Here is a 23,151-nt window from a genome sequence, read left to right as displayed (position 1 = left end):
AGGAAACAAAAAAAGTCCCTTTCAATGAAGGGATGCTGAAAACCTGTTGCTACATAACACAGTCCCAAGATGCACTGCGGCTCTCACGCAAGACCGGGAGCACAATGGCGACACAACAAAGACATGGGCACAGAGGCGATGTCATGTATCCAATCCCGGGGGGATACTGTCTCATTGTGAATGAAACCTAATAATGATGTGACTCATGAACTTACACAGAGGAAAACTGGGTCCATTGTGCGGTCTGAACGCACGGGTCTAAAAACATGACGTTCCGGAACCTTCGTGAGGCACAGCTCGCGTAGTTACCGTCGTGAGGGATCGCTGGGAGGCGCGCGGAGGCCAGTCCCGTAGCTAAGCGGTCACCTTTTCGGCCGAGCCGTGCGTCAGCGCCGATGCGGTCTGCAGGGGGGGGGTGGCTCGTTGACTTGTGGTCTGGGGATTCTTCTCATTCTTGACTCTTTTTGAAGTTTGAGTGCAAGGCCATTCACGGGCGGCCTCCCCCCCCCGTGCAGCCCGCCGCACGCCGCGTCCCCCTCTCGCTGCGTTTGGCTCTGCACCCTCCGACTGGATACAGGGTCCCAACTCTTGTAACTGTTAACCGAAGAAACAGCAATGGCAATGGCCATGTTTGCTAAATGACGTGGGGCTGCATGAAATGCTCCATCGTAATCCGCAATTAATATTCATTATGTGGTTGAAACAGCCCGGGCTCACAAGAAAAAGATGTTTATCTCAGTGGGGGGGGGGGGGGGGGAGGGTTGAGACCACACAGACCACACACAGGGGTAACATCGAAAGGCCCTTGGCCAGGATCAGTGGAACCTGCCTGGATAAATAAAGGATAGTAAAAACCTACCAGGAAGTGTATTTCAAATTCATTCTCGGGGGCCGTGGATCGACAACGCTGCGGTGGAACATACTGCTGGACAGACTTTTACTAAATCGAAACAAATCCTTGTTTCTGCCTTTAATGCTTCTCGTTAATTTTTTTTACTGTTACCGTGTAATCCGTTGTTGTTCTTTTGTTAACGGCACAGTGTGTCTTTGCTCAAGAATATCAGACCCTCGAGAACAGTCAGTCGCCACTCACGCAAATGGCGGGAATTGTTGGGCTCTTAACATAATCTGACCAATTACTGCGGAGGACGGAGGAAGTTTCTCGAAAAACGATCCCGCGTGAGATCTTAACTCTGTCATGTGCCCAGTGTGTCACTTGCCGTTCGCATCGTTTGGGCTGGAATTCAGTAGTACATCGTTTCTGACAAAATGCAGATGGATAGAGGATAACAGCAAGGTGGCTTTTTCTAATCACAAGGAACACAATGTATTTGGAATAAGCATGAAACCAACATGTCTATCTACAGAACAGAAAGTTAATATGTTTATTTTCCATGCTGAAACTGCATTAGCTTGGATCAAACAGTGCCTTTAATGCTGGCTTGTGGCAGCTGAAGTGAATTATAAAGGGGCCGTAAAGCTGTAGAACGAGAACTATGTTAACATTTCCGGGTTTCTATAAGAAGCAATAGCTGCGTTCTTATTCAGTTGGGTCTTCATACCTGAAAATATTTGGATTTTTCATATTGTGTAAATGTAGTGTCCAACAATGGAAGCGGTGGTATCAGTGCCCAGCTGAACAGGTAAAAGGTAGGTTAAAATGAGTATTTGCTATTTGGTGAGGAAAACTGATGGTGAAGTGGAGGGGCGGTTGGCGGGACGTGGAATGAATACTCAATCCATCATGAGCTTAAGGGGCTCGGATAATGAAGAAAGTGATGAGATGAAAGTCAGCGCACGCTGAGATTGTTGTAAAATGTCATAGTATTAAAGAAAATATATTTAGAATGAGAACTATTGGAATTCCGTGTCCATCTCCCATTTTTTTCCTTTCAAACCCAGCTGAAACTGCATTTCCTGGGCTGCAGTTAGTGTAAAAAACTTCTTTTATAAAGTACCTCCCCAGTTCCTGTCACTCAAACTGTACATAATGCACACGAGAAGCACACACAGTTCTGTTTTGCTTGATCAAAGGGAAGGCTTATAAATAATAATTATTCACATTATGTAATTCTGAAATGCAGTGTGAACACATTGTGTTACAAAGCTGTTCACCCACTCAGTGCTGATGGGAAATAAGGACACGTTCCAGCCAGGTGTGAACCAACTGTCTGATAAATGTACCTATGATGGGACTGTGAGCGAGAAATTTAAACCTGCTGTAAGAAATGTGTAACATAATGCTCCTGATCTGCATTTACAATAAATAAATAAATTAATAAATAAATAAATTAATTAAAAATTCACAATGATCAATATCATTTTCAGAATAAGAGAACATTTCAAATAATTTGGTTGCTGGTATTTTGTCAAGAACCAGATTAATTCAACAAAAAAACAAAATTAAAAAAAATTTCTAATATTTGAAATTGGCAGAATATAGTGTCAGCAAAAATATGGTTTTTCCTTGATGAGTACAGCCATCAATAAACTGAGTTTAAAAACACACACACACACACACACACACACGACTACAGCAAGGAAAAAAAATTCTGCATAGAATGCCTTTAAGCTGTGTGTGACTTAAAAGTGATGCGTTTGTTTTCCATTTTTAGCATTCCATCCTCTTGGCTGATGCTTCAACGTGTGGCAGCCCAGTACGATATATACATTCCGCTGATTTATCACTGTTCTCTCGTCCCTTTTAATGACAGGTGGGGCTCCATCAGAACCATCAACATCACTTGATACGAGCACATGATGCTCATAAAACCAGTTTGTCCTCTCCGATTTTTGGGAGACGCGGTGCCACATTTGAACTACAGACACATGGCAAAAACTCAAACCTGATTCTAGTCACACGCACACACATAGGCCTCTTCCAATTTCATGGTTCACTTAACTGCGTTCATAATTTAGCTGACTTTACAAAAGCCAATTTAAATTAAAAAATGTTTAAAAAAAAATTTTTTTTTTTAGAGATCATAGCTAATAGATAAATGTGGCTATGAACAACTGTCTTAAGGAGACACGCGTGTAGGTAGATTAAAGTTCCTACTACCAACCTGCAGCACTGCGCTCTATCAGCGTCGGTCCCTTGTCTCTTTTTATAATGGATTCAGAACCGGTAGTAATTACGCACGTGTTTTATAATTTGAAGACGCTTGTTCTGACTTTGCCAGTTCAGGTAACAATGTAGCATATTTTTGTTCTAATTCAAATCAAAACGTGTCTATGAAATATGACATTCATAAAATGGTTATAATCATGGGGAAAAGTTGGGATTTCGTGTTAACCGAAGCTAATGTGGCCACAGAATGCAGAAAAAACTACGTAATACGACTTTGGAAGGAATTGTCTATATACAGAGTAGCCTACGGCAATGTCAGGCGAATCATTCAAACTGTTGACTTATTGCTTTTTTTTCCTGGACTCACGACGTTTCTCATTTCCCCCCAAAATAACATATAGGAATAACGAAAAACCTTTAAACTAGTATGGCATTTCCCAAATTTTGTTGTTCATCCAGTTTAATAGATCGATGAGGTCAAGGGGTCGAGCTGAAATGGTTTTTACGGTCTGCCTTACATCAGCAATGATATATAAGACGTGATATTTAAGCGATTATCCGCCTGACGGGAAATAGTAGAGTTCTCTTGCCAGTTAGTGAGCAGCTTCGCATATTAGGGGAAGGAAACGCTGAAGTACAAATAAAGCTTTGTCTCGTGTATTTTTGTTTAGTAACAATTTTTCTGACAGGCTGTGCCATTTCTGACAGAAAGCCTGGTTATTCATTCATTCACCATTTTCAGTGAGTCAAACTTTTTTAAAAAGCCTTTTCTAGTGATACCATTACCAAACCATTTTCTGGTTGAATAGCCTACTCACTTATAGGCTACCTTTTTATCGCCATGGAAAGCTGCCCTCATTCTTTGCGACGATATCTACGAATAGGAAACGGATAACTGCCCGTGCGGTGCGGGTATAAGCATTGTTCCATTCATTTGAACTTTCGGTCGACGTAGTGGATCATTTCCTTGTACTTTTAATACACTGTGCTTTTTATAAATTCGGATACGCTCTATAATTAGTCACATGAATTGGGGATATGTCAAGTTCACGTGACTAAATTCTCTTTGCAGATGGCCACTGCCGGGGGAGAAAAGAAAGGAAAGGCCAGAAAGTGGGTGTTCTTTTTAATGATGCCTGCTGCTTATGCAGAATAATTTGATCTGACAGCTCTATAATCACTGGGGACAAGTTTACAAAATCATACAAAAGAGAGGGGATGCCTTCCCCTTAGCGTTGGAGATGGGACCCCGTACACACGGACGGCTGTGCCACGGAGAACAAAAAACAATGGCCTTTCCACAAGTGTCATTGTCACACTGAGCTGAACACAAACCCTCTACTGTAAAATCACAGAATGTTCTTCCCACTGGAATACTCTAAGCATGCCTCACAGGACCGTTGATTGATCTGCCCTTTTGAAGTTTTATATCATTCTGGAGTCGGTGCTCTTAACCGTAAGTACTGTAGCTTACCGTTTGTACGCGCGTGTTTGTGTGTGATGTGTATGTACATTTGTATGTGTAAATATGTTTGTGAAAGTAAGAGAGGAGGCATGGTAAAATTGAGAAAATGTGAGATTGAAAATTAATGAATCACGAAATCAGCAGGAGACCAGACTGAGTGTGTTCACGTCTATTTTGCGTTTAATATTGAACAATGTCCAGAACTAATGCTGATTATTCAACCACCACAGGATTTTGCTGATGTATTTCACGCAGCCCATCTGATTTTGTTAAAGGAAGTATTGGTCTATGTAGTGGCATGTTTTGCTTTGTCTTGAAGATGGAGGAAGATCTAAGCAATGCTAGGGACTTTTTCCTTTTGTGACACCAACTCTGAAACTGTTCAGGAAGGACAGATCATATCTGCTGTGATTCATATTCTCTGGACCTGCTTTTTGTGAATGCCTAACAAAGGATTAGAGGTTCCTGAGTAATGAATTTAAACAAAAATTATGTTTGTCTTCATTTCTTACACCCCCCCCCCCCCCCCCCCAAGTTGGTAAGCCACTGGAGGTAATTTGGTGTTTAATAAAAAAAAAGTATAATGGTTGCCTGAATGTAGCGCACAAAGTTGCTGACAGAATTCCATGGCAGTCCGATGGAATGGCTCTGGTGATCAGTAAAAGGAAATAACGTGCACAGTGCCCTCTGAGAGGAACATTTTTTAATCTCCTCCCTCCTTTAGAGAATGGCTGTAATGCTGTCTAATGAAAACAGGTGTGCGTTCGTGCAAAAGGTGGTGCAATTGAAATATTTCTCGCCGGTTTACTGTGGGTGCTGTCATAGGTTTCTAAGGTAAGGTGTGTCTAATGATTCAGGGCAAGAATTTCCCATAATGTGTGTATACATCTGAAAATCTCCAGTACAGCTCACTCAGAGTGTCTTTCTGTCGGTGAACAGTGGATCCTGGACTGCCGGTACCGCGTGTGAGAGAGATGCGACAGTGGAGCCGGTCCAGGCTGGTTCTGGCTGGGCGGGACCGGGGCCTGCGGGCCCGAGTGGGCCAGGTGAAGAAAAGGCTGTGCCTGGGGAACGCCCGCCACATGGGCCTCGGCCTGGAGCTGGACCTGGAGCCCGGGGTCTGGCTTCGGAGCTTCCAACTCCTGGACACGGAACGTCCCAGTCCGGTCAGTGAGTCCATGCTGGGCGCTGATGGTTCTCTTCCCTTTTTTTTTTGTTTTTAGGCGAACGTTGGGGTTCGGTTCAGTTTCTGTGTGTTCGCAAATACCAAACTGAGAGTTGGGGTCAGGCTTAGTATTGTAATGTCAGTCATGGTTTGCACTTTTATTTTTGGGGTTAGTACTGAGAGTTGGGGTCAGGTTTGGTATTGTAATGTCAGTCATGGTTTGCACTTTTATTTTTGGGGTTGGTACTGAGAGTTGGGGTCAGGTTTGGTATTGTAATGTCGGTCATGGTTTGCACTTTTATTTTTGGGGTTGGTACTGAGAGTTGGGGTCAGGTTTGGTATTGTAATGTCGGTCATGGTTTGCCCTTTTATTTTTGGGGTTGGTACTGAGAGTCGGGGAGCATGCTTCCAGACCCGGAATTGTGGCAAACTTTTATGTGGGTGTTCAGCCTCTGAACTGAAGTGCACATCAGTTCACAAAGTAATGTTTCCATGCGATTAGCATAGTGGAGGCGAGTTTGTTAGGCTGTGGGTGCTGTGGCTTAACATGGGCTGAAGCTAGCAAGGAATTTCCACATCTTAAGTTTACAAAACATTTTATCTTACCACTACGAGCTCTCTGAAGTGGCAGTTAGAGTTCAGTTTAAAACCTGTGCACAAAGCTACTGAGGCCAGCTTCTACTAAGAAATAGGGACGACACGTAACCTAAGAGAAAGGGCAGATATGACATTGTTGCTATGGACGACGTGTTTCATGAATGAGTTTTCTTATTCCCACAGTAATTGGACCGTAGGAGATGGGTCTGTGTTGGTGAATTTATCATAGAAGTATTGCAGCAGGAGGTAGAAATCATGTTGCCATATTCAAATAAAGATTTTTATTTAAAAATGTAGGCTAAGTGTCGCTGACTATACAAAGCACTGAAGTATGTATTCGGCTAATTGTCAGCTTCTAACATGTCTGCCATCGTCTAAAATAATTTACAGATATGCATTTAAACTGACTTATTAGGTTATAATAACTGTGGCTGACGGCAACAAGGGATCTAAGTGATGTTTTTCATTATTGTTTAATTATAGATTTTATTTCCTTGGCCCACCCTGCAGGTTTTAGCAGTTCTTCTATAGATGTCTCTCCGCCATGCCCTCCCCTGGGGAGGACATGGCAGAGAGACAATGTTTTAGACGTCAGAGAGTAAGACAAAACCTTCAGCTTTGTTTAACTATGTCTTTCATTTCTCCTAGCAAATAATCAGTTCGGCAGCTATTTCAAATAAGAACCTTAGTGGAAAGGGACATCAATGAAGAAACATGTTTGTTTGAAAGCGATATATTTCTGCATGTGTAAGGAATCATGGACAGTGTGTGCAATGCTTTGCTGTGCAGGGTTACTTTGAAACTCCACAGAGTAGCATTTCATTCAGAATAATTCTTGACCAGTCACTGAAGCCACTGTTCCTCCACTGTATCAGTCACTATAAAATAATTAAAGTTGAGAATACTGGATATTGATTCAGATTCAAGCTAGAACTGAAGCATTATTTTCTACTGTGTTTGCAGTGCCTGTTTAATCTTAGGAATTTTACAATGCCAGTTAATGTGGTTTCTGCAAAATTCATTTTCTACCATGTGTATTCGAAATCAAGTTACTTTCTAAACATGCATTCATATGCAAATACAGCAATAAAGCACCATTTGGTCTCATCTCTTTTGAAGGAAAATTGAGCATTCGTAATCTGAAAAGAAACTGGTTTCACTGAGAAACGTTCAACCACCCCACCCCTAACGTCATGGGTTCTCAGAGGCTTGTACTGATTGGATAACAGCAAATGACAGACCATAAGATCCTCTATGATTGTCTCCAATCGGCAAATCACAGAGGCCAAATGCTGGTATCACGTGTCATCTCTTTTTTCAGCCATCATAAAAAGAGATCACCTCACATTGATGAAATCTTTCTAAGATAACTCATTGTTGCACACTCATGTTGGGCAGACTCCACGTATCATATTGCATAAATGCCACATCAATGCCAAGTAATGCAAAAGTATTTTAAGGACGGGACAATTGGCAACATCACAAATCTCATCAGTGTCATGCTATTTTAAGCACTTTGTTCAATTAAACATTGATATTAAATGGTTTCCTGATAGCTACGTGGTGATGATACCGTGTACGTGCCGAAGGAGCGCATATACACCGTACTTCTTTTACTTCCTGAAGTAGACTATGGCCTGAAGATGGGCTTCCAAAGAACAAAGTTTCAGTTGTCCTATACTCCGGGTACCGCAGACTCTGAATTTATGATTTCTAATTGAACAGTCTGCTGGATACTTTCCTAACAACTACACTTCTGAAGTTTGATTTAACAAAGCTGTTCATATGGAAGTGTTCCTCTGTATTTTATGAATTGTTTTAGATTTTATGTTTGCCCCAAAAATATGTATTTGCGTGCATGTATTTCATATCAGAAGTATAGCTGTGTGCCTACAATTGAATAATAATTCACTTTAATTTCTTAGGCTTATCCCATGAGATATGCAGTGCTCATCATTTAGTGAGCTTTCCTCGAGCTGCTGAGATTGTCGCCCGCATTCGCTCCACCTTCCTGTTAAATTTCGTTTAAAAACTGGCCCCTCCCACCGCAATCGTGTGGTTCTCAGGTGAGCAGGTGTTTAATACCCTGAGCGCTGCTTGCTATTCGGAAACTTCTTGCCACGGCTCCGACAACTTCGGGTCTACGGGGATTTAACACAGAATTTGGAGAGGCTGTTGCATTATAAATAATGCAACTTTAATTTTAAGAAAACAGCCGGTCGCGATTTAACCATTCCGTTGTAACATTTAATTTATATGATAAACCTTTTTATATTAATTTAAGTTGTAACCCCGTCTCGCTCGTCAAGATGAAGCACATATTGCGCCGAAGTCGACCAGCAAAAGTCAAAGCGCTCAAATCCCCGCGCATTATGCAGCCTTAAATCAAATCAAGTTTCGTGAAGCGGGATTTCATTCTTAAAACACAGAAATATCGAAGATGGAAGAAATGGCTCCATAAGTAACGAGCACTTGGCGGCAGAATTTCATTATCCTTATCATCAGCTTTGGAAAAATGGGAAAATGGCAGTTAACAATGGTAATTATTATTATTATTATTATTATTATTATTATTATTATTACTTGGTAATTGTATGTAAACTGTTCCTTTGCACCACGGGAATTTCTGAGGAATGTGTTACACTATACACCACCAGCTTGTCAAAATGTTATCAATGGGGTATGTAACACAGTTTATCCATTTAAATCTTTTGCGCGGTTATAATTTTTGCTCATGGCGGGCTTATGCTCATCCTCTTGCTGGTTGCTTCTCGGCGGTACAGTCGTTGCACATAGTCAATATTCCTCTGACAGTGTTGGTTTGTGTTCTGAATCTTTTTGCTGTTGCTCTGCCGTGATGAGGGCACTTTGGCACAGCTGTATGCCCGTGGCCTTGCAGTCTGAACATGCTGAAATAAGCATGCAGCTGTTAACTGTCAAAAAATGTCTCTACTCTTCAGCTTCATTCATCCAGAAGTGTGTAGGCTAGCTAAATCTTTTTGATTGAACACAGGCTCCTGTGTGTGTGTGTGTGTGTGCGCGTGTGTGCATGTGCATGCGCGTGTTTGTGGGTTTGCGTGTGTTTTAATAAGACAGTCGCACAGTTGTTGATGAAATTTCTGTCCTTGTAATTAACAGACAGTTTGTCTATGCCAACCCAGGGGTGTTTTACCTTGTTGGAGCAAGGATGGCTCTTTAATGATTGGGAGTGCAGTACCTGCTTTGGGGTTCGATTAACTCTTCTTCATTGGCATGTATTGGCATGTCTGAACTGGCATTCAGACACTGTGTATGTTCATCTGGGTAAAACAGTGATTTGGATTTGAGCACTGCTCCTTGAAGCAGTCTCTGCCCCAGAAATATGGAAGGAGTAGTTGGCACATCTCTGTTCCTTTTAATATTTTATATGGTACAGGCATCTTCCATCACAGGAGCGTTTCCTTAAGGTACTATACTTGTTTACTCTGCACTTGTCTTACAAAGGGCAGGCCTGTCTGAATTACCTTGTTTGGAAAAAATATCCTGTCATTAAACCCCCTTGTACAGTTCCTTGGACATTTTACCTGCTATATCTCAAAGTGTCTCAGGAGCCCCCCTCCCCCCTGATGTTTTTGCCAGCACCCATGGTTTCTGATGATTGACTGCTAGACGCGATGTTCGCTTCAGTTGATGGTTTTTGCTGAGTTAAATGGTTACACTTAAAAAAAAATTTTTTTTTTTACTGTATATGACAGTGTGTCATTTATGATATCTACACTTCCCTGTTGCCCATAATCATCCAGCTTTAGTGTTATGTATGCTTAATTGCTTGGAGTTCTCTATGCTGTAGTAGAGGGCAAATGGATAAGCGTGACCTCATTACCCTTCCCCAAGACTTGCTTGTCTTACATAAAAACCGCAGGTACCCTTAACTGCATTGATCATGGTATGTGGGACCTGTGCAATATCCCAAAAAGGAAACAAATTGATCCATATGGGTATGGGACATTGCCCAGGTTGAGATATTGTCTTCTGGTGTTCTGGTGATAACAGGAAAACTAGTCCTATGTGACGAGGCCTGTGAGGTCAAGGCCGTCCTATGGAGGTTTGTGAGTGATTTTCATGTGAAGTAGTGCAGCTGTGTTCTGCCTGGGTGGCTGTGGTTCAGAAGAGCTTAGTCTCGCAGAACGGTTGAAAAAAGAAAAGAAAAAAAAAAACAGCATCAAGTTTTTTTTCTTTTTCATGTGCCTCTTTAAATACTAAAGTGTTGGTGTCAGTCACCTGCTTTTTTTTAATCTTAAAATGCAGGTGACTGCATTCTTTTTCCATTGAGCCTTGAGTACTGGATCTGATCGTCTTGTGCTGATTCCTGGCTTGATTAGATCAAGAAAGTTCCAGTGATGTCATAGTCGGGCTTTTTGAGGAAGTGTGAACGGAGCACCTTGACACTTGGAATACCCACCCTCTCTATGCTCAAGCAATTCAGTGAAACCAAAATTTTACTAATGTGTCTGCTGCCAGATGTTTTTTTCCCCATCCTGTGAAGTTGACTGGTGTGAAAACCCGGGACCATTAAGCCTCCAGGTCCATGGGATACGCAGTGTACTCAAGCTCACAATGCGCAAATGGGTGTTTCATTTTGTCACATTCTTATTCAACTGGTGATAATGGATTCTTTACAGCACACAAGCCAAGCACAGGGTAGTCATGCCCCCTCCCACCCCACACCTGTGAAACTGGAGTGGTGGTGTACTTCTTCCTCATGATGCGCTGGTACCGACTGGTAGTCATTATTCTTGCAGGTCCGTAGGCCTTACGGTGGCTGCTGTTTTAAAACTGGTGTTCAGCACTGCCATGCAATGTTGAATTTTTTTGCCGTTTCGCAACCCATCAACATTCCATCCCTTCCCAGTGAAACCTGACGGGCAGGGTGGGTTTCTGGGCTCTGATGTCACCTCTTAAACACACACCTTTTGAAAGAAAGACCCGTCCCTTCAGTTTCACGCAGAACCTTATCTGCATTTGAATAATAAGCCAAGCAAAGGGGATAATCACTCCATTCACAGCATTAAGGCACCCACACACTTGGAAATGCATTTCTGTTAAAAGAGCTGAACCCTCCCCATTCCCATTGGACAGAACTTCTCTCTTTTTTTTGCTACACCAGGTAAAGAAATTAATAAGCTGTGTGAATAACATATCACTGATCTGTCCTTTCCCATGAATACAACCCACATTGATTCGATAACATGATTAGAATAGTTGCAAGTCCAGTTATCTAAAGCAATTTTCCTTTAGTTTTTCTCCTCTGTTCTGAGATTTCTAGATGTGAAGAAGGCATATCTTCCTTACTGGTATACTGAGACATTCTTTGTGGAAATTCCACGGCATTGTTTCGGTCACCTGACAGATAGTGTTTCTAAGTTGTATTTTTTTTTGTGTTTTCTTTTCCTGGATTCCTGTGTCGCATGACAACACAGGAATTAAATGGCTTCTCTTGAGAGATTTACCGAGCAGCAGTTGACACTGTGTGTGTGAGGCAACTTAGGCTCATGTTGTGTAGTTATGTGGTGTGTATTGTGGTGTAGTGCAGTGGAGTGCTGTTTTGTAATACTGTGTTTTAGAGGGGTATATAGTACAGTGCAGTGTGATCTGGTACTGCACTATGGAGTGTGATGTGCTATAATGTTCTGAAGTACCTTTTTTGGATATATGGTTTTGTCCTAGCCTAGCAATCCTTTGTCATCAAAATCTGAAATAGAGTAAGGAACGATAAGTGAATAATATTCTCGTTTCCAATGTATTTTTTTGCCTAACAACTGTTGGTCTATAATTGTGCATCTGCTAATTGATAGAGTTAAAATTTAAATCCTGACTAAGAATACGTAACATTTGTCTGTTTATTACGCATGAAACTCCAGTATTTAAAGTTAACAGTACGACACATTCTTTTTTCAGCATCACAGTAATGATTGCCTGCAGATTGGTTCTGCCATTGATTTGTGTCCTGTGGCCACAGTGGCTACATACATCATTTATTTAATGGCCTAAAACCCTGCCTCTCGTTACATTACCCAGGATCCCGTGCAGGAGTGGGGGGAGGAGGTGGAGGACGGGGTGGTGTACGGGATAACCCTGCGGCGGGAGGCGGTTCAGGACCCCCCCGGCCCCGTCCCGGCCGCCGCCCAGCCGTCCCGGGCCTTCGTGCAGTACCGCACCTGCAGGCTGCGGCGGCTGAAGGCCGCCACCCTCAACCAGCTGATCACTCACCTGCTGGACCCCGCCCGTCCCGAGCCCGACTTCGCCCGCATCTTCCTGTCCACGTACCGCGCGTTCTCCGACACCCGCACGCTCATCGAGCTCCTCTTCCAGAGGTACGGGGCTGGGAGGACCAGGGTGCCCTTCGCCGTCATTGTGCTCTTATCTTCTATGGTCTCGCATTTGGTGTCTTTTTTATTTATTTTTTTGGTGCAGAAATTCCCATTAGTAGTCTTCCTATTAGCCATTCTTAACCGTAGCTTTTTCTCATCATCATGAAACTGGGAGAGAGGGTGCCTTCTTTGCTGAATTTCTTCAGTTAAGTTGAATCTTTTTTGAAGAGGGTGAAAAAATGTAACGAAAGAACAGAATACCACACAGATTTCTGCACGCAGAATATCAAAATGTATAAGCCGTATTCTGGGTAAACCTTTAGCAGTGACACAGACACTTCACACCATGTTGCACTGAGTAGACTCATTGAGTAGATAAGTAGTTGTCCTCCTGACCTTAAAACTCTTGCTCAAAGTGTAGGCAACTCAACTCAAATCAGACGGCAGGAGACACCAGGCCATTGAGAAGGAAACCTTCAGCTTGCTCTCTGTGTGAATCCTGTCAGACTGAGGTCCAGCCTCTGCTCTGCTATGCCTCATGGAGCTTGTGAGACCCGTCCTGTTCACACTCACCCCTGACCGCTCCTCTCTGGCTCTTTCCACAGGGATGACATGGTGTCTGAGCTGGACAACAGCGAATGCCAAAAAAGGTGAGGGGCCAATTTTATGCCAGAATATGATAATTCACCTGGCTTTGGATGTGCTCAGACCTCCCAGGACATGAGTTTCATTGTCATGTCACCCCCTCCACCCAACCCCGCTCTAACCCCCCCCCACAGTGCCCTGATGCCCCTGATCCGGACCTGGCTGGATGAGTACAGCGAGGACTTCTGGGAGCCCCCCCAGCACCGCCCCCTGCGGCTGCTGTCGGCCCACCTGCACCACCGGCCCTGCTTTCGGCGCCTGGCCCAGCGCACCTCCGCCCTGCTGAAGAAGTTCCAGAGCGAAGGTACGGAAGGGCGGCGGCTCCTCCCCGGACGACGCCGGGAACCGTCTCCGCCGTTTCCGGAGGACGTCAAAACGCTGGACTTGTGTCAGACCTGAGATGAGATGTTTGAATGATTTGTACTTCCTTACCCATTCGCTAAAATATCACCCCCCCCCCCCCATGCAGAGTACAGACCTGCTGGCCTGATTACTGCAGTACAGAAGCCAGCAGTGCCGGGGGAAGAGGAGGGGACTAGAGAGGAAGGGCCCGTGTGGGAGACCAGCGAGGAGCTGGGAGACTTTATGCACTTCCCTGTCCGAGACATCGCAGAGGAGCTCACGCGATTGGATGCGGTAAATGTCAATCACTTCGGCTGTGTTATCGCTGTGGGGCTCCCAAAAGCCAAACTGTAATAACCCGCCTCTTCCCTCTCTCTCTCTCTCTCTCTCTCTGTCTATTAGGGACTCTTTGTGAAAGTGGTCCCGTTCCAGTGTCTGGGCTGCGTGTGGTCTCAGCGGGACAAGAAGGAGAGCCGAAACCTGGCCCCCTCTGTCCGCGCCACCATCGCCCAGTTCAACGCCGTCACCAACCGGGTCATCACCTCGCTGCTGCTCTGCCACGCCCCGCCCGCCTCCCCCCCCGACCACCGGCGCCAGCCCACCGGCCCCGCCCGCAGGGCCCGCATCGTCGAGAGGTGGATCGGCGTGGCGCAGGTCAGCACGGCTCCTGCGCCGGTTAGCGCGCGCGCGTTAAAGCTAGCGGAAGCGGCCGAGGCGTGACGCTCTGTTTCCGCTGTGTCTCTCGCAGGAGTGCCGGCAGCTGAGGAACCTCTCCTCGCTCCGGGCCATCCTCTCGGCCCTGCAGTCCAACGCCGTCTACAGGCTGAAGAAGACCTGGGCCGCCGTCAGCAGGTGTGAAAACGAGGGGGGGAGGGTGCTCCAGGAGGGGTGGGGCAGCGCCGCAAGCGGCGACGCGTTCTGTGACCTTTGTGGAATGAAATATATGTTTACGAGCCAATCTATTTCTGTAATCTGCGTTTCTGTCATTCATGTTGCCATAGAGATAGGAATTCTGTGTATTGTGCCGTGATTCACTTTGGGCGCAAGTAATTTTGGATAAGAAATGAAATGTCGATAATGAAAGTGAAGGGTACTCCCTCATTTAATTGAAATGATTCTTGGTGTCTGATAGCTTGCAGTTGCGCTGAGTTAATAAAGCATCTGCTGTGCTGGTCATTGCAGGGAGTGTGTGGCTATCTTTGAGAACCTGTGTGAGACCTTCCCGGATGAGAACTGCGTCCTGACCAGCAGGGAGATCCTGGTGGAGGTGAGTCCTCTCCCTGTGTGCAGCGGCGGGACCCTCCTGTACCCCACAATGCATCTGGAGTAATGTGTCGGTTGCTCGGGCGAATGCTCACCTGTCACCTGTCACATGAACACAGGCGGGCCAACATATTTAAGATTGTTCTTGTGCGCAGGGCGGTTGTTCTAGTCGCTGCTTCTCATCACTCTGAGCGTTAACAGGAAAGAAGGTTTAGTTCAATTCCTGAGGAGGAAATTTGCGCGTGTGTGTGTGGCGATTTATCAGCTGTTGTTTTTGTGCTCAGCGGGAATGTTTTAATAATGTTTGAAACATTCTGAATATGTTACCGAAGTCTTAATTAGCCTGTGGCTGTAATTATGTGCAGGTAGTGTAGAGGGTCTGTTTACACATACTGCATGGGGAAAGGGTTGTCTCTGCTCCTGTGCTTTTGTGGTGAAAAAGGGGCTTGTTGTTGGTCGTGGTGCGATAGGAGTGTATAAGCAGTTCTGCGTGGAGCTGCAAAGCCGAACCCCTTTGCTGCATTTCTGAACCTGAATTGTTAGAGGTGGGGGTGTGGCTCTTTTGGTACACTGTGGTCTGTTTTCGATAAAGGGGTCTGGAATCACTAAAGGACAGGGCCGCGTCTGTTTGCTGTCCCCGTGTTTGAAATGGTTTTTGTTGACCCGCGGCCTCATTCTGACACCCACGGAGAGGTGCGGTGTTGTGAAAGGGTTTAATTGTTAACTGCGAAAAACCCCAGAGGTGGAAAAACATGAAAGGGCCCCTTCAGCAGAGCCAGAGATATCGGAGTCTCGACTGCTTCACATACTTGCGCAGAAGTTTTTTTTTTTGTTCCAGTTCTTTCGCATTAGAAGTAAATAAAGTTTAAAAACCAAATTAAAATCATTTTTGTTGGGGTGGAGGACTGTGGGGCATGTAGTTTTCTTCCATTCAGAATGAGGGGTGCTGTCAGTGTTTACAGGGCGCTTGGATTCGTTCACGTGTTCAAGCTGTAACGGCCTCTTGCACAAAAGGACTACAGTGCAAATGCAGTCAGGCTGAAAGCTGCACTTTTTGTGTACGGTTTGTTGGCTTTTGCTAGCGTTAAAATCGCTCGCAATTCCGCTACGCCAAGAGCCATTGCTTGAAATGAATGAAACACAGAGCAAGACTGAAAGTCAGCAGAAGCTGTGAATCATCTCTCAGTCACTGTAAGCCTGCTGCCATTTGCACAGGTATGCGTGCTGGCGCAAAAGAAAAAAACAAAAAAAAAAACAAAGCAGTGTAATTTTAGCACCTGATCTGAATTTTATTACTTCTTATTTTATCGTCACAAATATTTCTGCTGCCTACTTACGAACACGAGAGCAGAGTTATATATGTAGCAGGGTGGGGTTGGTCTTGGTATCTAGCTCTGTGAGCCTTTGTGTCACACCCAAACCCAGTTCACGGTGCTAAACGCAGGTGTGTTGCTCTGTGTTTTTGTTCGTGACGTAGGATGGGAACCGGCACACTGAGGACTCGTCCACCCCCAGGCCTCCCAATCTCTGCACCCTCCCCCGACAGATGGTAAGGCTTCCCCTGGAAAGGTCACGTTGCGATGGTGTCATCCGGTGCGCTGTGCAACCTAAAGGGCGTGAAAGTGAAAGAGTCAGAAATAACATCAGTGACGTTAGAGTGACATCATTCACCGCTTTCCTCATTCCTTCAGAAGAATGGAAGAGTAATTGGGAGTATAAAATTAGACCTGTCACTGCGTTGATGGACGTGCGCCTCATAACCTGGCCTTTAAATAAATCCGCGAAGGGATTGCCTGTCTGAGGCCGATATCAGTTTCACTTAATGGACTCAAACAGAACTCTTCAGTTTTCCGTTCAAAGCAGCCATTTCCCAAAAAACTGAATCTTTCCGTAAGACCAATATAGTTCCTTGTTTTTCGTGGCTTGGCTCGTGACTTCAGTGACTATAGGTAAAGTTTTAATTTCGAAATAATGTTTACCTACTCTTTGTGCAGAATGGCGCTGCTGGCGTTGTCCCATACCTGGGCACCTACCTGACTGTTCTGACCATGCTGGACACGGCACTGCCTGACACTGTTGGGGTGAGTGGACACCAGAGATACTGACATGGTTGGAGTGAGCATGCACTGGAGTGACTGTCACACTGACTGACTCTGTAGAGCTGAGTTCTCACTGGAGTGACTGACCACTAACTGACACTGTAGAGCGGAGTTCTCACTGGAGTGACTGTCACGCTGACTGACTCTGTAGAGCTGAGTTCTCACTGGAGTGACTGACCACTAACTGACACTGTAGAGCTGAGTTCTCACTGGAGTGACTGACCACTAACTGACACTGTAGAGCTGAGTTCTCACTGGAGTGACTGACCACTAGCTGACACTGTAGAGCTGAGTTCTCACTGGAGTGACTGACCACTAACTGACTCTGTAGGGCTGAGTTCATACTGGAGTGACTGTCACACTAACTGACACTGTAGAGCTGAGTTCTCACTGGAGTGACTGACCACTAACTGACTCTGTAGGGCTGAGTTCATACTGGTGTGACTGACCACTAACTGACACTGTAGAGCTGAGTTCATACTGGAGTGACTGTCACACTGACTGTCTCTGTAGGGCTGTTTTCACACTGGAGTGACTGTCACACTGATTAATACTGACGGGCTGAACCCACTGGACTGTGAAGTGCATGGAAGTTGCTGTTGAAGTTGAGGGCAGCTCTCATGATTTCTCTCTTTCTCCTCCCTCAGGGTGGCCTCATGAACTTTGAGAAGCGGAGAAGGGTAAGTGTTCCATTCCCCGTCCTCTTACGAACCTCAGTACATCATAGTCAGACTTGAAAAATCACATAAACATTTTTTCCCCCCATGATGCTTTGCCCTTTGGGCAGTGAGTTCCTTGATTGGTGTTATGAGTACTCTGAGGACACTTATTTTTAATGAGCTGTAGTACATTTTCACTCCGGGGTTGGGAGAAGATTTGCTTCTTTTTGCTTCAAGATGGGTTTATGTCGCCAGTCAAACGACTCCCTAGCTCAAATGATTTTTTCCCTGCTCATGGCCATACAAAGATATGTCAGGCATTTATACATTACTTATCTATGCAGGTGGCTTGGGTTGTGACCTCTCTCTCTTTCTCTTTGTCCAACCCCCCCCCCTCCCCCTCACCTTCCCCCACCCTCAGGAGTTTGAGATTCTGTCGCAGATCCGTCAGCTCAAGCAGGCCTGCTCCCAGTACAGTCTACCCCACCACCCCAACATCGCCCCCTGGCTGCAGGAGAACAGACTGCTCACTGACCAGGAAAGGTGAGTGAGGCGCAGGAGAACTGAGGGGCTTCAGGTTGGACGGATGTGTTCTCTTGGCTTTTGTCCGACCTGTCCTGGGTGTGGTCGTGATTTCCCGGTCGAATTCCCGGCTGTGGAGAACGCTCCTGTTTCTGTTTGCCGGTGTGGTGTGTGCAGTTTTGAACACCTCTGCCTTTTTCTCTGTCCCACAGCTATGAGCTGTCCCGGGAGCTGGAGCCCCCTGTCGACCCCTGTCCCACGTCCCTCGGCATCTGGAACCACCTCCTGAGTTCCAAAAAACTTGCCTCGTAAGTTCCTGTGCCCCTGTCCCATCCTGCTGTTTATGCTGAATATTTTTTTTACAGTCTCCCTCCATGTCTCTGACCTCTCCTGCACGGATCAGTTATGTAGTGTTGCATCATCATTAGGATTTCTGTTTTTGGCTAACGGTCATTTTCGGGGTAGCTAGCAGAAAAACATGTTTTCACCTTCTGCCCAGCCAAGTGTGCTGCTTGTTAGAGTGAAATGTGATTTGTTAAATGTGTGTGTGTGTGTGCGCAGATTTTTGACTTCGAGTGAGGGATCGGGGCGGAAGCTGCATGCCGACCAGATCAGCGTGTCGTCCTCCGGATCCAGCGGATCCGAAATGGAGGACCTCGCCTCTCCCCAGTCCTCCCCCTTCAGACTCAAACTGAAGGTACGCACCTCTTTTCAGACGGGGCTTTCTCTCTTTCTTTATTCAGGCCTTTCCCAGCTTCCATTTCAGTCCCTTTTGTCTTTTTCTTTTTGCCAGTTAGCCTACTCAGGTGTTAAAAATGTGGGCTAAGCTGATTGATGTATTTCTTATGTGGGCTACTGTTGAATATACCTGGGCACAACTGTGATCCCTCCCTGATAGGCCGGTGAGTGATTGTCATAGAAGCGTGTTAGTCAGCCTTTGTGGCTGGGGCAGGGCGGGAGTCGGTGTTTTCTGCGTTCTGAGTGTTGTTTGCTCAGTGTCAGGCGCGCTGTGCTCGGCGAGGGGGGAAAAGGCTCACGTCCGTCTCCCCCCTCCGCAGTCTCTCTCCAGGTCCTGTCAGGACGTGGCCGAGGCCTTCCCCGGCTCCTCGTCTTCCTCGCCCGCCCCCGCCTCCGAAACCTGCTCCTCCCCCTCCTGCTCCTCCTCGAACTCCCAGCCCGACCTTTCGTCGTCCGCCTCCCTCTGCGCCCCGAGCCCCGGGGCCTGCCCGCCCGGGCAGCACCAGCGATCCGTGTCCATGGTCTCGCTGCCCGTCTACAACAAGCAGGTGGACGACTCCTGCATCGTCAGGGTCAGCGTGGAGAGCAGCAACACCGGCAACGTCTACAAGAGCATCCTGGTGCGTCGCCGCCGCCGCTGCCGGCCGTTAGCATTCAGGGCGTTGTCGGGGAGGGGAGAGGGGATGTTTGAGACCGTTTGGGGGTCGAGGCTCAGGGACGTAAAGGATGTAACTGTACATTTGTGGCCCTGTGTCAGTTTAACCACAGTGAAACAATAGAAAAAAAAAAACATTTTTCCCCTCAAAGAAGAAAGCGCATATGTTGATATGTTGTTGTTGTTGTATGTTGAATCTAGGCTTTGGGATTTGGTCTCAAAAATATTCCATGCACAGTGAATGGTCTTTATCCTTCACCTTCCGCTATTGCCACCTTTGATTATATAAACCCACTGTAAACTATGGAGGGAAGAAACAGTGCCGTGGAAGAATTTGGCTTCTTCTCCTAAGTCGTTGCTTCAGATGTAATAATTCAAGTTATCTGTGAATACAAGGAACTTAGATTTTGTGTCCACGCCGAAAAAAGAGAAAAACAAAATCCAGAATATTAAAAAAGTGCGTACGTAACGACGAGTTAGAGTTTAACAGTTTTCGCCCTCTCTGTGGTGCTGTCAGCTGACCAGCCAGGACAAGACCGCGCAGGTGATCCAGAGGGCCCTGGAGAAGCACAGCCTGGAGGGGGAGCGCTGCCAGGACTTCACCCTCAGCCAGGTGCTGTCCCGGGACAGAGGTGAGCGCTGGCCTCAGACCGCTCCGCTGCGGCACTCGTCCCCCTGCGGCTTCTTCGGCTACGTTTCCGTTGTGTTCTGGTGGCTTCACGAAGCGGAGCCAATTATTTTGACTTGGCTGGTTATTTGGTGTAAAACACAGCTGGGAGCTCGGCTAGCACTTTGCTACTTCGCTCTGCTTTGGCTACTTACTTGGAGGCTTTTTGCCATCCAGTGGTAACGCAAAGGTTCTGTCTTCTCTCTGGGGGAAGTGGCCTGCTCAGTCAGACAGGCAGCGAGTGAGGCACTCTGGCCTTTTTGGAGCCATGTAGTCATGGCCTAAAAACATCCTGAGCTGTAAACAAAATTCCAAAATGATCTCACGGTTTCATGAAATTAGAGTAATTAACGACTGTGTATTGTTTGACAAGTAACACAGGTTAAAACTACCACGGTCATTGTCTTTGCCCTTTCAACACTAACAATGGCTTAAACGAAGATGTTTTTAGGTGAGCGATAAACAAATAGAAAGAATGTTCCCTTCCGTTTCTTTCAGAGCTTCGTATTCCCGAAAAGGCCAACGTGTTCTACGCCATGTCCACGTCCGCCAACTACGACTTCATCTTGCGCCAGAAATGGAGAGGCAACTGCAGACCCCTGGGATCTTCCTCCAGCTTAGGGTCTCTGACAGGAATGCGCCACGCCACCTCTGGTCTGGAGGATTTACTGCACCCGAAAAGAGGAAAATGACTCAATTGTTCAAACTGAATTTGGCACGCAAGACATTGGAATGGCGTCTCTTTTGAAATGTAGCTTGTGTTATATTCAAATGAATATACACGTGACCATAGTCAAAACAGCCAGAGGGCCTCAGTGGCCTTTTTAATTTCACAATGAAGCTGCTGACTACGAACTATTCATGGGTCTACATGGGACTACCTACATTTATGCTACCCTGGACTTAACTGTTTTTTTTTTTTTCATTTTGAATGAATTTAAGATATGGAAGGAAAGCTAAGAAGCACTTTATGAAGAGTCCGAGTAAGTAGACGCAAGATTCAGAATACCTGTGAAGATGTGAAATGCTGGGATGTCAGCTGGAGACTTCAGAATGGAACTGTGGTCTGGGTGACGCCAGTCATTTATGTGGAAGCCTTTTTTTTTTTTGGCTTTCTAGTCTGAACTCTAGTCTTACGTGTTGAACAGTTTGTGCTAAAAGGACACGTTGGCTCAGACGACAAAGTCCACCCGGACCACAAATAAGCAAGTTGTAGCACATGAACATATTGCTCGCTTTATCACTCCACTGTAGTTGTTCAAGTAATTGTGCATGCAGTGTCTGGCTCTGAAAGCCCTCTCCTCCAACCTGTTATCTGAATAAGCAGCAGAAAGTGTAAATGGCCCAAAAATACATGCCTCTGCCGTTGAACCCGAAGCTGACGGTGGCAGGAAGGAGAACCTCAGAACGTGAGAATTTTAGAAACCGGGTTTCTTCTCCATTCCTGGATTTTTCAGTAATGAGAGAGCGGAGGTGCAAACGGCAGACAGGTGGTCCCCGGGATGGATACTGCATTAGTGTCGCCTGTGCCACAGAAGCTTCTGAACTGGAGGGAACGAACAGAGGGGGAAAGCGGCCAGAAACGGTGCCCGTTGGGACCCCAGGTGTGGGCATGGCGACGCGCGTGCGCGCGACTGGAGAAAGCATGCCACCTGTCCGGCTGAGTAACATTCCGCAGATGCCAGGAGAGTGCTGCGTTATGTAACGCAAGCGCTGCTGTGCGTGCCAACGACGAGAACGTCGCGAGCAGTGAGAACGGCTGCAGGCCTGGGTCAGAGGAGACAGTGTTAGTGGTTTTTTGAAGGATTTTGAAGTTTACCTTTTTAGTGGTCTGTTCTGTGACACGGCGTGCCCCATTGTTTCAGTGACTGACACCGAGCTGAATGAAGGGAGGTTTGTAGATTAAGATAAAGATCTCTGAATGCCTTGTGACCCATAGCAATGCTCATGGGCAAACTGTGTATGTGTGTGTGTGTGTGTGTGTGTGTGAGAGAATGTGTGTGTGTGTGTGTGTGTGTGTGTGTGGGGAGGGTGAAGGGGTCCATTTGAATTTCAAGGATATAGACTCTATGTGAACAAGAAGTTAACATTTACATTTTTGTCTTTTGTGTATTTAATGGATCTGCAGTTTTCTTTTGTCTTTTATACGTTTGTTTGACAGAAATACTTTCTGTGGAAGTGCAGAGTGTTTCTCTGCTTCCCCCCTTGTGGCCATTTATTGCTTTCTGAGGTATGGGTAGGTGTGTGAAGAAGCAATTTTTTTTTTTAAAGAATTATAGAACAAATTCTTTTAAAAGGGAATTAGAACCAATCCAGTTCATGTTTCTGGAGAAAAGCCACAGAACTTCATGGCGTGCCAGTGTTGGAGTGTGTTTGCGAATGCGGAAGTTTGGGATTAGTTGGAGATTTGGACAGTGATATGTCATTGATCGTGGGACTTCTATCAGATGGACCGACTGTGGAATTACTGTGAAGCAGAAGCTATTTCCCAGTGGGTCCTGTGAAAATAGCACCTTCTCCAGCCAAGAACTGCGTTGTGAATTGGATGAAAGTTTCTCAGAAAAATAGAAATTGCACGATATGTGTTATGTGTTAGAGTCTTCTTGCACACTGTCTTTTTTATGTAACTGTCTGTTTTATCTTTAGATGTTTGAGCACTTTTAACATGCTGTATTTATGGAAAATTATTAATAAAAATGTATCAGTGCACTGTTCCCTTTGGAATTAATTGGGGTCAAAAAAGACCCCATGGACATAAACCAGAGGCAGTAAGTCTAAAACACAATTACCACATAAAGTAAAAAAAGACCTTCAAATTGGTGAGTGTTCAAAACAAATTCCTCTAGGAATGCGTAGAATTTCATATGATCAAGTGCATTTGTTGAGATGTTGGCAAAAAGGACCCCACCCAACT

General features: G+C 45.6%; 1 protein-coding gene across 3 annotated transcripts; it reads left to right on the top strand.

The window, feature by feature from the left end:
- The first annotated feature begins 3,126 nt into the window (after positions 1-3,126).
- rgl3a (ral guanine nucleotide dissociation stimulator-like 3a) lies at positions 3,127-22,951 on the top strand. 3 transcript variants are annotated; one of them, XM_035397749.1, is made up of 19 exons: positions 3,127-3,187; positions 4,143-4,526; positions 5,475-5,701; positions 12,355-12,650; positions 13,253-13,297; positions 13,427-13,596; positions 13,762-13,928; positions 14,037-14,288; positions 14,383-14,486; positions 14,817-14,901; positions 16,375-16,446; positions 16,892-16,978; positions 17,644-17,676; positions 18,077-18,198; positions 18,390-18,485; positions 18,739-18,874; positions 19,236-19,535; positions 20,088-20,202; positions 20,736-22,951. In XM_035397749.1, the coding sequence occupies exons 3-19, from the start codon at positions 5,510-5,512 to the stop codon at positions 20,927-20,929; spliced, it is 2,466 nt and encodes an 821-aa protein (XP_035253640.1). In that variant the 5' UTR covers positions 3,127-3,187; positions 4,143-4,526; positions 5,475-5,509; the 3' UTR covers positions 20,930-22,951. The 3 variants fall into 3 exon arrangements, with proteins under 3 accessions (XP_035253640.1, XP_035253649.1, XP_035253658.1); XM_035397758.1 differs by lacking the exon at positions 3,127-3,187 and adding an exon at positions 3,568-3,811; XM_035397767.1 differs by lacking the exons at positions 3,127-3,187; positions 4,143-4,526; positions 5,475-5,701 and adding an exon at positions 8,346-8,836.
- The last annotated feature ends 200 nt before the right edge of the window (positions 22,952-23,151 follow it).

The sequence above is a fragment of the Anguilla anguilla genome, chromosome 2, assembly GCF_013347855.1.
Source record: "Anguilla anguilla isolate fAngAng1 chromosome 2, fAngAng1.pri, whole genome shotgun sequence".
Taxonomy (NCBI): Eukaryota; Metazoa; Chordata; class Actinopteri; order Anguilliformes; family Anguillidae; genus Anguilla; species Anguilla anguilla.
Note: the sequence above shows the minus strand (reverse complement) of the source record. Positions and strands in the feature narration are given on the sequence as shown.